This window comes from Microtus pennsylvanicus, chromosome X (genome assembly GCF_037038515.1).
Source record: "Microtus pennsylvanicus isolate mMicPen1 chromosome X, mMicPen1.hap1, whole genome shotgun sequence".
Taxonomy (NCBI): Eukaryota; Metazoa; Chordata; class Mammalia; order Rodentia; family Cricetidae; genus Microtus; species Microtus pennsylvanicus.
In genome coordinates this window covers 140,776,732-140,791,720 of record NC_134601.1, presented here as the reverse complement: position 1 = coordinate 140,791,720, position 14,989 = coordinate 140,776,732, and the positions used below count along the sequence as shown (strand labels likewise).

At 40.4% G+C, this 14,989-nt stretch overlaps 1 protein-coding gene across 1 annotated transcript in view; it reads right to left on the bottom strand.

Moving 5' to 3' along the window:
* Maoa (monoamine oxidase A) overlaps positions 1–8,623 on the bottom strand; it is a 73,675-nt gene extending 65,052 nt beyond the window's left edge. Inside the window, exon 1 of the mRNA XM_075957129.1 lies at positions 7,255–8,623. Within this exon, the coding sequence (XP_075813244.1) occupies positions 7,255–8,449 (1,195 nt within the window). The 5' untranslated portion in view covers positions 8,450–8,623. The remainder of the gene's footprint in view (positions 1–7,254) is intronic.
* Positions 8,624–14,989: the final 6,366 nt, after the last annotated feature.

Sequence of the window (14,989 nt, the reverse complement as noted above, 5' to 3'; positions counted from 1 at the left end):
GGAGGGAGAAGGGAAGGCCACTATCTTCCTGGGAGAACATTCTGCTAGGAAATTTCTTCTCGCCCCTTTTGAGAATAAGGGGTGAGGGTTCCACAAAAGTTAATCACCTTGTTTAACCTCTTATTAACACTTTTACCCTGGTCAATCAAATACTGTTATTAAGTGGAGCTTTGTTTACTTTGGAATACCAACTGGAAAAGTGCTTTTAAACAAAGACTCAGAAGCCATGGGTAAATGTGAACACATATCTGTGAAGAGTCCTGGGTGCTAATTTACACTACTATATTGTGTTAGTATAAAAGATAAAACAAACCAATTCCAGAATAAAGCATGGAAGAAAATAGTGCTAAGGAATGATGCAAAAGTAAACACAAGGATGAAAATCTTTATGAAGCTGGTTAATTACCAAGAAAAGAAAATACTGAAATATTAGATGATATATCACATAGCCAACCTCTTTTCTTTCCTTGAGATAGGATCTCATGTATCCCATGATGGCCTAAAACATACTATGTGCTGAATATGACCCTAAACTTCTAATTCTTCTGCTTCCACCTCCTGAGTAGAATTACAGGTGCATTAACACCATGTTAGGTTAATGCAGTGCTGGAGACCAAACCCAGGCTTTGTGCATGTTGGCAACAAATCTGTCAACTGAACTACATCCCTTGCCCACCTCCTTTTTTTCAATGCTGGTAACTGAATTTACAGCTTTGCCTGTACTAGGCATGTGTGTACTCTACCACTGAGCTATACTCCTATTTAATCTTACCACTAAATAACAAAACAACAATTAAAAGACTTTAAATTTCCCTAATTCACAATGCTATCTGACAATATAATAAAGACGGTGCTATCTAAAGGAAAACAAAAACTACTGTTTAAAATTACATATTTGTCACAATAAAGAGGAAAAACAGCCTAAACAATCAACTTGTCTCAAATGCTCACAATATTTAGAAAAATTTTGTAAAGTTTTAATCTTAAAAAATATTAAAAACACTTATTATGAAAAACATGTATCTCAAATGTGTATACACATTCACAAGGCAAATACTTAAATCACAGGGTTGAATACTTTTGCAAGTTCCAGTATGTGAAAGAAAGCTATAATACACTCTCACAATTGCTGGCTACTGCTGAATCCAAATACTGCAAATTTTTCATGTTAAAAGATCTCTGCACCACAACTGCACAGATTATGGGGTACAATTTCATCAATAATGCATTATAACATTCCTTTTCTCCATACTTGGTCTCTGTGGTACATATAATTATATTATACTTAGATTTATTCTTAAAAAACATTTATCACATTAGCTGAGAGTTATATAAAAGTCAAATCAATTAGCACCGATTAAATGTTAAAACTGCTCATTCAATGTCAGATTCACCCAAAAGTTCATTTGACTATTTTTTAAAAAATGATTTTTAAGCAGAATTCAAATAAATTTAACTTTTGTATTATTGTTCAAAAACAACAAAAATAGATTACACAATAGAATGAAAGTATACTGGCAGGCTTTTAATGAAAAAAAAAACAAATGAAAAGAAATAGCCTAAAAGGCACACAATTCTCATGCCCACTGAACCTCAGAGTATCCAATAAGCAAGCTATCAAAAACCAGTGCCCTCTTTTAAAATGGAAGCTTTTTAAAAATCACTGCAAAACCACCAGTATGTGCCACCATGTTCTGGGTTAAAATGTTTAAAATGATCCTTATAGAAATGATTTTTACAAGTGATGTACGTCAGAAAGGGGGAACTTGATGCACTAGTCATTTTTCTCACAAAATGATTATTCTGTCTTTGATCATGAGAAAATTCAATCCCTGCTAATTTAATAAAGTACCAGGTTCTGGTACTCTCAATCGTGGTAGAGCTTGGCTTAAAGATAAAAATGTATACAGTGAGAGCTCTTTCTACATAATACTTAGTATTTACTTGAAAACAAACAAACAAAAAACATTTTATTCACCAAGAACCATCCAGCAATATGACTAAGATATTTTCATTAAGTACATGCTAACTCTTCACAGTTCAGAAGCACAAAACTCACAGTGAAGGCCCCAAGTAGCTCCCAGGATCACATTCCTAGAGGTACAAAGGAAAACTATTCCATCACCACACTCCAACCCCGGTATTTCTGTCATGCATTTAAATTAAGTACTACTTGTGTCTGGCATATACATTCATGACTCGGCACCAATGCTCCTCTGGTGTCTACTATTTGGGATGTCTTTTTAAATTGTCTCATCCCTATCTATTATGATAAATCATACTTCATTCTCAAGGTCCCAGTACTTTGTTCATATTCTTAACATTAATATTTATCTTACTGTATTCATGTTGATTATTTGCCTACTACTTCTTATAAGAAGACAAGGACACATTTCTGGCAAGGATACTAGTTATCTTTATATCCTTCCATCCTTGTGATCTAGCTACTGCTCAGCACATAGTAGAAGCTCTAAAATGTTTGAATAAATTCAGGCCAGAGCTCCTGAGTTGCTTAGAGGAATAGAGTACTCCCCTTCCCTACTTATATTCAGAGCTATAGTTAGATAATCACTAAGGAGATGCTCAGGAGGGTTATAATTGTAGGTGATTAAGCTAGGTTGCCTTTTAAAACCCCTCTGACCCAAACTTCTAAGATTCCAAAAGTCCTATGAAGAATATATATATTGTCCTAAGAAGGTAGCCTTTTTCTGTTTCTTATTTCACTCTCTAAAAAAATCATTTCAAAAATTATTGGATAAGGACAAATATCATTTTTGTCATTTATTCCATCTGTGACAATTACGACTAAGAACTAGCATCTAGAGTCTGAGAATGATACATTGTTCTTGAAAATAAAACTGAAAACTAATAGTCAGAAAATAAATATATCTTGTTAAACATAGATTAAAATCTCTTTAAAAAAGGAGAAAAATCGATGAGAGCCAGGGTGATTATCCAGGTATTGCAGAACATACAGGATGAACTGTTAGAAGCACTTCTTATGCTAAGATGAAAACACAAAAGACAAATGGACAAAATAAACAGACTATCACTAAGACAGAAAGCACTGTGATTAAATCTCACATCCATATTGAGGAAAAGTGGGTAATACTATTTGTTCAACAAAGTGAAGCCAGATAATTGACAGTGTGGATTAGGTCTTGAAACACTTGTAATTTGAGACCACTGCAGAACTTGAGTGGAAAGGTGAAAAAGAAGTGCTTAAAGTAAATCAATCAAGCTTGGGAGAATGCTGCATGCAGGATGGATGTGAAGAGAGTTATTGTTGTAAATCACAGCCACTAGAAATAGTCATGGAAGCTTCAGGAGTCGAGAGTGCCCTGGAAATGGGGGCTTGAACACGGTAACTGAGAAAGCAGAAAATGAGTCAGTCCAGCTCAAAGGACCTGAAAAGGGAATACAAAAGGCCTGAGGATGTAAGTAGGTTGTAGATGTATATGCGTAGCATACATGAAGCCTGGTGTTTATTGTCTAGCACATCAAAAAATTAGTAAGGAAGTATAGAAGATGAAAGAAAAGGACATGATGGAGATGTAGCTCATTTGGCAGTGTTCACCTAGCATGCACAAAGCCCTGGTAATGCATAAAAACAAAATAGGGTGTGGTGGCGCAAGCCTGTAATCCTAGTACTCAGGAAGCAGAGACAAGAGGATCGAAAGGTCAAGATCATCCTAGGCTACAAGGTGACTTCAAATTCAGCCTGAACTATGTAAGAACCTGTCTCAGAAGTAAACAAATTAAATAAAAACAGAGAAAAAGGATGTATCAAAAATGATGGAAAAGATGGATTCCAAGAAAAGAGTCAAGGAACTGAGGAACCTGCATTATATAAGTGGAAAATATCCATAAAAAGATAAATTATGGCATATGAGTTTAGAGAAAGATTCCACTTAAATACTTGAGAACTTTCTATACATAAGGGAACACTGGAGTATAGAACAAGAAGCACAGCAGAGCCTCAAGGTGATTTTAAAAGAAAATGGAAAACATATGATCAATGGATGATAAAATTTCAGTATTCAATAGTATCACAGAAAACACGGAAGTTCTTTCAAAAGGGATGGGTTATAGATTATGAATTATAAGCAGGGCTGTTTCCCTTTACAAGCACTAACACAGGATAAAAGCATTAATTAGATGGGTGGACAGAAAATAGGGTATTATGGTTGTTGGAAATGTTCTGTCTTATGTTTCTAATGACAAAATGGAAATACTATTCTTTGTACAAAGATAAGCTTTCTACACGTGAATCAATTATTAGTAACACCATTTAAAATATGTCCTCTTCTAGAAGCTACACATTAGCCTAACACGGCAAATTATTGGTCATAGATTATAGTTGCATAGGTAGCATGATTAGAGTATATAAATCCTAACAAGGAAGTTTTAAGGAATATTCCAAAGTGTTTAAAACTGGCACAGAGCTGTTCATCTTTGTGAAACCCAGATCCATGCTTTGAAGCATATCTTAACTTCCTTCCAGATTGCCACTGTCCTTTAACCCTTGATCTTAAAATCTATATTAATAATATTACTGTAAAAAATCTTCCAACTCAGCTTCAGTAAATACATAAATTTGATACAGGAGCTGGGAGGAGTGGCCTTACCTTAATTCTAGCTCTCGTGAGATAGAAACAATAGGATCAGGAGATCATAGTAGCCTCTACTACAGACAAATGTGAAATGTGAGGCCAGCCTGGACTATAGTGGACCTGTGTCAAACAAACAAACTAGGGCTGTATCGTGGGATTCACATCATCGGATATGGCAAGCCTAAATAAAGAGACGTGGAGTTTACAAGAATGTTCATGTTCGTGAAACATTCAGCCTGTATCTAATACCCGAGTCAGATAAGCACCCACATCCAGATTAGCAATAAATCATTTTGGATGACAACACACAGAAAGGAATATTTAGTCAGTTTGGCTCCTAAAATCTCTCAGATGTGACTGGTAGAAATGACACTTTTTTTCCAATATTGCTGGTGAACTGAAAGTTGGTGTCTGAAATAAGTAAGCACATTGAGCAAACGAAAAATGTCTCTTTGACCCTCCCAAAGAAATGAACTAGTTAATAATTCCCAAGAATAGGGTCAACTTTTTGTGGGGTTTCATGTAATTTTAGAAATAAGAAATCAATATACCTGGCATGGTAGCATGCAAGCGTAATCCCAGCACTTAGAGGGGGAAGCAGGATTAGAAGCTCAAAGCCATTCTAGATACACAGGGATTTCAAGTCCAGCCTATGGCACACGAGACCCTGTCTTAATACTGTACCACCACGAAACAAAAGAAGAAAGCAAAATTGTAACACGACTTAGTATGAAGCTGGTAATTCATTTAGAATGAGATCAGAAAGGATCCCAGTGTAAGGTTCATCAACTACTTTCAAAATACACATCTGTTGATGACTAAATATTAGGAGTCAAGTGTGAAAAAGGAGAAAGACCAAGCAATTAGACAAAAGAAAAACAAAAGACAGGGCTCAGGATATATCTCACTTGATAGAGTGCTTTCCTACCAGGCATAAAGCCCTGGGGCTAATCCCCAATACTACATAAAGCAGACATGTTATCCCACATCTGCAATCTGAGCACTTGGCAGTCATATGTTAGAAAATCAGAAGTCCAAGTTCATACATGACTACATATTAAATTGGATGCCATCATGAGATACATGAGACACTGTCTCATAAAAAATTTAAAAAGTCAGGCTGGAGAGATAGTTCAGCTGCTAACGGCTACACTCAAAATCAAACATCAAAAAAATTTAAAAAGACAATGCTTTCTTTAAGGACCATTGGAGATAAACCAAGAAAAAAAGAAGAATAAAATCCCAGCAAAACAGCAAATTGTGGTATGGTGTTAACCAATTTATATTACATATTATCATATTTATATTCCAGTGATAAACAACCACATTGCCTCTATGGTACTTGCTCAGAAGGACCAGGTTTTTGGTAACGCCAATCCACTAACCTGTAGGCACTCAACAAGTGTTTCTTGAAAGAAGAAACGAAAGAAGGAAAGAATTATATGTCCTCCTTTTTCTAACTCTTCACCAGGATCTGCTTCCCTCTGATGCTTCAGTACAAATGCTTCCACTGGCTAGGACTACCAAAGAAGCAGTTCATACCATGCTGGTGATTAAGATTGTTTTCACAGAACAGGGTGAGTCCAAAGCTACCTGCATCTAAAATTAATATATAAGCACATCCCTGGTCAACTCAAAGGGGGCATACATTAAAATGGATAATTTGGAGTCACCCTATTTACTCCCTCTCCAGTCTATCTCCCTCTTTCTAAGTACAGATGAGGGAAAGGGGACATTTCAGTTTGGGCTTCTACATAGAGCCAAACCATAATCCCTAAAATTTTCCAAAATGACAATATAAGTGGCAATTTAATATACAAATATTGAAGCAGTCTCCAGGAAAATAGAGAAAATGTTCATGTACTCCTTACTTGATAAGCCATCTAAGCCAGGACAAGGTGCAGGATACTCCCTAACCCACCCTCAGCTCTTGCTTTATGAAGAGATTCCCTTTGGGCAACAAATACCCCACAGTTTTACTGAAGTTCTAAAAAAAAAAATACCAGAAGTAGGAAAAAACAAAGGAGTAGGTAGCTCCTTTTTAAAAAAATTATCTATTCCTAAAGGATTCTGTCTCATTTTTTACCTACTCAAATCTCCTAAGCAATGGTGTTTTGGAGAAGAGCAGAACTGAACTAATTCTACTATGACCGACTTCAACAGTCTCTGATATTCTATTCAGAGAAAAGGATGTGAAATGAGGGAGGCCAAGCAACCACCTCAAGAATTGCAAGAGATAGTCTTACATGGAAGAAAAGAGGTCTGCGGCTTCCCAGGGAGGAGATTAGACCTCAGCAGAGTTACTGAAACTCTCAAACCACAGATTCTTGGTTTTGTAAAATAGTAAATGTGTTGTCCACTCACAAGACTGTTGAGAGCAGAGGAAACTCATGTAACGTGCACAGCAAGAACTAATTAATCATTAGTATTTAGTAGTAACAGTCAAATTATTTTGCCTCCCTCCACTAGTGCATACCACCAGGAAAGGGACCAACTCCTGCTCCCATCTGGCAGGATCTGGGGCCCTGCCATTAGAAACACTCTCACAAGCAGGAGAAAGATCCTGCCAAACACAACAAGAACATTGCAAGTACCTGGTCAGCCAGGTCCCCTTAAGCTACTGTTAAAGACACAAACTGACCTGAGATGCCGCCTCCAATCACGACTACGTCGAACATGTGGCCTGAGATATTCGACTTCTCCAGACTCGTCATGGTTTGGGTGAGATTCTCCGAAGACTCGCGTTTAAAAGAGGGGACCGCCCAGAGTGGAACAGACCCTTGTACGGCCCCTAGCCTAGTGTCCGGGGGCGGAGCCGATCTTTCTACCCATACCCAGGGGGAGCCCGGCCCTGAGGGCGGAGCAGGCCCTTGTGCAACGACAAGGGGAGCGCTCAGGGGCGGGGCTGATCCTGGCTGAGAAACCCAGGGAGAGCCCCACACACTGGGCACGGATGGCCCTAGAAAAGGCACTGGAGGAGGACGTCCCTGCATCGAGCCTAGGGGGTTATACAGTGGGGGAGGTGGGGACCTAAGTAGTGAGCTTTGTACTGGCAGCTGGGAAGGGAAACTGGGTGCAGAAGGTGATGGTGTGGATAACCAAGAAGAAACGGACACAAAGTGCATGGAGGAGTCTTCTGCCGACACCAGTGGGATATTTTCTGGAGTGTTGGGTAGTTGTATGGAAGTCAGGGACGTGTTACTTTCTTCGGGAAGTTCTAGTGGTAATCCCCAGTTGTAGCTAGACAATGAGGGTGGAGTGGGCTCCTCTACCGACCCTCGGGGAGTGCTGAACACTGAGACTTGGGTAGACCCAAGTTCTGACTCTAGAGAAGTGCTAGGTCTAGAAAGCACCGAAGACACTTGCCCAAAAGTCACCGAGGACCTTTGCCCAAAAGAAAGGGATGAATCCGGGAGTGGGAAGGATTCTAGTACAGATAGGTGCTGGGAGACCGAGCTAAGGTGGGACGAGTCCGAAGCAGGTATGGGGACCTGGTCGCTCTGCCCAGGGACGTTAAAGTCCTTGGAACAAGACTTTGAGTTGGGATCATTCCTTTGGCCAGGATAATCACTGAGCTCAGAGAGGTTGATGGAACTGAAGGAACCAAACAGCTCCTCAGTGGACCAGCTCCTGTGAGCGGAGGAAAAGGGTTGGGAGGCGGTCTGCGACTGAGAGTGGGAGGACTCGTGTGAGCTGCTAGAGGTGCTGCCTTGGTGGGACATCTCCACTGGGGTCAGGGAAGGGGGAGTCCGAGTTCCGAGGGCCCATTCCCCCTCACGCCCCCTGCCGCCGCTGCCACGCCTGCCGCCGCCTGGGGAGGCCTTCTTTTCGGCCATAATTCCCTCAGCGGCGGGACTCAGCGAAAGGCAAGCCTGAATGAACCCTCCCCTCAACAGCGCTCAGCTTTCAGGGCCCAAGCCATTACCAGACTGACGCCCGACCCAAGGGCCCGGCCCACTCGGAGGCGGGGAAACGAGACGTCGGCGCGGGGCGGCTCCGCCTTTCCCGCCAAAGTGCGCGACTAGGGCGCCGCCCTCAGGGCCTGGACGATACCACCGCGAACAGAGGGGGGGAGCCTGTGAGCGGAATCTGCGCGCTCAGCAGTGCGGATTAGTAACCTTCCGGTTTCATAGTATCTTTTAACCTGAAGAGTTCTGAGCCGAGGTGGGCCCAAGAAAGCAAATATGTAAAGGGGAAAAAGCCGAAGGACAAAGTGGCGGAACTCGGCTTAGTTCAGTTTGGTCTAGCCCTCCGGTGACGTCATGGGGCGGGGCTTTCTGCGCAGCCGCACAGCCGCGCCGCTGTATTGTACGGGCTAGGGGGAGGGGCAGAAGGGTGGGGATGAAATTCCTGTTCTGCGGAGCGGTTCTTAGTTTTTTGTGGTATATTTTCAAGGGAACCGACCAGAGTCTAAACAAGTATGCGAGAAAAATAACTCCGATATCACACATTAAGTGGCACTACAGTTTAAAATTGAAATTAAAGGAAGCCTAAGGTGTAATTAAAAAAAAAAAAGGAAGGGTTGTGGGGCAGTATAGAACTTAGTGGCACACACTTGTAATCAAGCATTCCTCAGGCCAGGACTTAAGGATTGCTGGCCTACTCTGTCACGTGAGCTCCAGGCCCTAGGGGGATGGGGGTGGGGATGGCTAGGGAGTGAGGAGAGTGGTTGGGAGACAAAGGAGAGTTTAGTCTAACAGTATTCTTCCACAAACACATGGTTATTTTATTTTGTTAAAAAATAATTTTTATTTGTTGACAAAATTTCATACTTGCGTATAATGTAACTTGATCATATCCACCCCTCTCACAACCCGAGATACCACTTCTATTTATTTTACTTAAAGTTTCTTTCTTTTGAACATGGAGTGTCATAGTGACACTGTATTGATCAAACAGGCCTCAAACTCCTGAGTTCAAGTGATCCTCCTCACCTTGGCCTCCCTATGAATTGGGGCTATGTGTAAACATTAGCGTGCAAAGCTTCTGGAATTGTTTATAAGCCCATTCATGGAAGTTTAGTTTTCTGAGTTACCATATGTCTACACAATGACACACTAAATTACAATTTTATTGTATTTATTTATTTTGTGTGTGGGTATACCTGTACCTTGGTCTTCTTGTGGAGATCACAGGAAACTCTGGAGTTCTACCATATGTAGGTCCAGGATTCTAATTTAGGTCATCAAGTTTGGCAACAAGTGCCTTTATGCACTCAACCATCTCACTAGCCCCCAAACAACAAATTTTAAAAATGAAGGGCTCTGACTAATTGCAATAATTTCCAGGATATTATCCACTTATAAAATCAAGCTGTGAATATAAACAGCATACTTTTATACTTGTGCATTTATATCCTCATGGAAAAAAATATTTACTTCTCGAGAAATATGAGGATAAATTATAGATAAATGGGTGAGGATGTGATACACAAGATAGCAATGAAATTGCTCTTTGGATTTTTAAAAAATATTTCAGCTCTTATTAAGACATCTTCATGGATTTTATGAAAACCTCCAGTTCTTAGGTATACCTGTTTTAGTTGTAAATCAGCTGAAAGAGATATACAGCAAACACTAGCACTTGCCATCAGGCAGTTAGTGTTTGCTTGCCAAATCACACAACAGTCCAAATAACTGGATTCCAACTGTTCTGTCTAGTATTCCAGGTGATAATTTAGGTCTAAGGGAACAGGATTCACACGAGACAAGTGGGAGACCTAGCCTAGGTTTGCAACCTTATACCTCAGAGAAGCAAGTATGTTTTATTAAAATAATCCTTAGTTTCTAAGGCCTCTCACATGAGATACAAGATTAGCAGTCATCACACTAGAAGAAACCAGGGGTTAAGCTTGCTTCAATAATTTACAGCTTTTTTAGAGTGTCTATCAGTCCAGCTACTACTTACCAATCAGAAGGCACATTTGTTGTAAGTAAAGTCACCAAATAAAATTGAAACAATTTGAGTATTAAAGAGAATTGTAATGGGGTCAGAGAGACAACTCTCAGTGGAGGAAAGAACGTAGTGCTAAGCTTGGCAACCTGAGTTCAATCCCCAGGACACAAATGGTAGGAGGAAAGAATGAACTTCTACAAACTGCCCTCTGACCTTTGTTGTGCCCAGATTATGACCCCCAGAGAGAGACCACCAGAGAGGCCCAGACTGTAATAAGCAAGGTTTAATCAGCATAATTCAAACATGTTTGGAACTCATCTCCATCCCTATTACAACAAGGTAGAGAGGAGTTGCATCTCCTCTGTGGGGTAAGCTTTTAAAGGCATACCTACAAAGAGAATCTTTGAAGATGCTTTGCCATGGGTACAAGGACTTTTACTCCCTCCCATCCTGTTAAGTCAGCTTTCTCCTTGTTCTTAGAGCAAGGCCACTGGTCTTGAGTTAGGCCATCTTTATCAGCCTGTACCAGGTGGCTGGCTGGGCTGAGCTAAGTGACCTTGTGCTTGGAATGTCTTGGGTGGGAAAGGGGAAGGCCACTCTATTCCTGGGAAAACATTCTGCTAGGAAATTTCTTCCTGACCCCCTGAGAATAAGGGGTGAGGGTCCCACAACCTTCACATGTGCACTGTGGTATAGGTGTGCCCCACCACACACAAATAAGCAAATGTAATTTTAAAAACTTGTAAAGTTTGCTATAGTGGCACATACCTCTAATCCCTGCACCCAGGAACATTGTGATCTTGAGATTAACCCAAGCTATATAATGAGTTCTAGTCCACCATGGGCTAGAGTGTGAGACCGCATCTTATAACAAAAACAAAAATGATGATAATTCTTAGTAAAAACAAATTCCAAAGCCCATTGTATTTTACCAATGTGTTTCTGCTCTTTATCCCTGTTACAAATACAGAGAAAAGGACTAAAAATGGGAATCCCCAGCCAGTGAGATGACTCAGCAGGTAAAAGTTCTTGGTTCACACGCCCAAAAACCTGAATTCAATCCCTGGAGTCCATGGTGAAAGGTGAAAAACTCACCCTGAAAATTGTCTTCTGATCTCCTTAAATGTGGTTTGGCATGCAGTCTCCAGTGCACGCGCACACACGTGCAACAGGCACGCACACACACACACATAATGAAAATGGGAAGCTCTTCTTTACAAAAACTGTCAAATAGTCGACATAGAAGAAATAAATGAGTGTTTCTTTATGGAAACATGGTCTCGTTGTGCAGCCCCCTGGCTGGGCTAGAATTTACTGTATAGATTAGGTTGATGTCAAATTTGAGGTGATCCTCACAATTGTTAGTGTAACTAATAAATCTACCTCTATGTGGGGATGCCTTTGATTTCCCCATGTCCAGGTCTCCTTCTCTAAGAGACCTGGCTGGAGGACAACCATCAGGAAAGTGGATTCACCTGAAGATAATGTACTTTTCCTTCCCCAAATCCCTGACCCCTAAAATGCAGTCCTTGTGAAGCAACCCCAACACAGGATCCCAGATTCGGTTAGCTTGGCCTGCCTTTCTGAGTTCTGATTATTCCAAGTATTCCTTTTTATTTTATTTTATTAACTATAAGGAGAAAAATCCCATGATTTTATAAATAAGAGGTCTGGCAGTCCAGTCCCCACCTGGTGGAAATGGTGAACTTTGAATCACTTGTCATCATTAATCTAATGTGTATGTCCTTTAGCTCAAAGCAGTTAAGTATGTCCTCTGGCTTACACATTATTCTTACAAAAATTAGCATCAGTTCACTCACCAGAGAGCAACAGACAAAAATCTCAACATTTTATATAACAACTGGTCTGGCTTATATGGTACACTATAATAATCCCAGGATCAAGGAAGCTAAGATAATAGGATAATGAGTTCAAGACCAGCCTGGGCTATATACTAAGTCCCAGACAAATCTAGAATACATAGTAAGACTCTGTCTCCACAACAAGAACTGGAGTATAGCTCCCCATTAAAACAATAGGTAGCTAACTAGATAAATAGAGAGAAATATATATGTATATATACCTGTGTATATATGTATGTGTGTATTACTAAACAAATAACCCTTATAAGTTTGTATAATGTTATTCATATGTATGTTTTCAGAGCTCACCATTTGGTATCTAATAACCAATTGGTGTTTGCTTCACTGGAAAAGAATTTTTCTCTAGTCCTCATTCAGCATTCCTTAGGTTCCCATAGTTCTTTGGTAGGTTTGAGGCCTTGTGAGCTTTCCCCTGCCTATATTTGCATGTCTAACCATCACACTCCCTAACTACATCGAAATGTTGGTACTTATACCCACAGAAGAATGTAGTCCCTCCCCCATCAAAGGAACTTCTCTTTGCAACAGAGACAATTACAGAAAATCACAACCAATCAAAATGCAGAGTTGTGCAGCCCAGTCCCAACTGAGACAACTTCTGAGCCTCAGGCTCAGTGATCATTATAAATAAATCGGCAGAAAGATTGTAAGAGCAAGAGGAACTGGGAGTTTGCAGTGAGATTGTGTCTCCTAGGAATGTCAGATACTAAGCAACTTCTGTTGCATTTTTTCCCTTCTTTTAAAAAGTTCAAAATTGGCCTTAAACTCACCATCCTCCCCTGAGTGCTGGAATTACAGGGATATACCACCACACCTGGCTTATATACTTCTTTAGATTGATGTGGAAAATTAAATATGTGTTAGTTGTTGCCCTGTTCAAGAATACTTCCATCTGGTCCTGTTCAGCTCCATCTTAGCAATGACTGGGCATCTCCTCTCACATATCCCACCTTCTGCATTTTTGTAGAAGGTGGGATATGTGAGCGGTGAAGGAGACTTGAAAGTGGCCAATGGCAGTATGGTAGCTCACACCTGGATTCTCAGCATTCAAAATGGAGTGCCAGGAGGATCACCATGAGTTTGAGGTCAGCCTGAGTTACACAGTGAGTTCCAGGGCATCTGGGGATAAAGGGCCAGACCTAGGAGAGAGAGAGAGAGAGAGAGAGAGAGAGAGAGAGAGAGAGAGAACAAAAAATTTCCAATGTAATTTTTTGATGTTAGAGATGTAATCCAGAGCCTTACATGTGCTAAAATATTCTACCAGTGAAGCCAGGCCCTAGCCCTGTTCTAATGTAATCCATAGCTTCTAAATTCACAGGGAAGGGAGAAAGGAAATTTGAACTCAAACATAGCTCTTCTTTGAATCCTTTTTAGTTAACTATCTAATTCTTAAGACAAGGAAAGTTCGTTCCTCCCATTATTGTGTTGTTCTGTTTGAATCCACATTGCCATCTCTTTCTACTTTGCCTATTCCTTGAATTATCGAATTCCCTAGGAGAGGAAAAAGTAACATATATGCTGTTGATAATCCACATTTGGCACATGAACTAGTTTGGTTTTTTGTTTGTCTGTTTGTTTTTACAATTTGACACAAGTTAGGGTCATCTAGAAAGAAAGACTTTAACAGAATGCCTCTATCAGATTGGCCTGTGGGCAAGTATATGGGGGCATTTTCTTGATTTATGATGGGTATGGGAGGATCCAGTCTGTTCAGGTAGTGCCACCCTGAGCGAGTCATGGGAATCAAGCCAGTAAGCAACATTTCTCCAAAATATCTGTTTCACTTTCTGCCTCCATGTTCCTGCCTTGAGCTTCTGCCCTGATTTCCCTAAGTGTTGGGATAGATAATCCATCTCTTCTCCAAGTTGCCTTTGGTCCTGTTTTTTTTTTTTTTATCACAGAAATGGAAAGCAAAGCAGGACACCTAAGTTAGTCTGCTTGAACTCATATTTTGTGTTTCTGTGTATGTCAGTATATATGTGTATGCAGAAATGCTTGAACATATGTGTGTAGGCTAGAGGACAACCTCTGGTGTTGTTCCTAAGCAGAGCAGCCTATCTTGCTTCTTGAGGCAGCAGCGTCACTTAGTAGGCCTTGGGACTTGCTGTGTCAGCTAGGCTGGCTGGCCAGTCTGCCTCTCTCTCCTCTCAAGCTCGGCCATCACAGGGTATGCCCACTTTTGTGTTTGACTTTTTATATGGGTTCTGGGATAAAGCTCATATCTTCATACATGTGTGGCAAGCTCCTTACCAACTGAGCTATTATCTCTCCAGTCCCACAGCCCCAGAAGTTTTTGTGAATGATTTATTATTAGTAGTATTAGCATTAGTATTTTGTGCATGTTTATTTGATCTGCATGGTAGCCAGCAGGAGTGAAATTGGTCTTTAGTCTATCTTGACAGTTATGACTGGGCTGGGAAAAATAGAAAACAATAATAAAAACACTTTGAAATATGCCCTATAGTATAAAGGAGTCCTACTGAGATATGATACATGTGGATCAAATGAAAGAACTCAAAAAATATCTCCCAAGAACATAAAGCACAAATGTGATTAAGTTCCTTAACAATGACAAGTGACTTGAGTGGAGATGAGAAA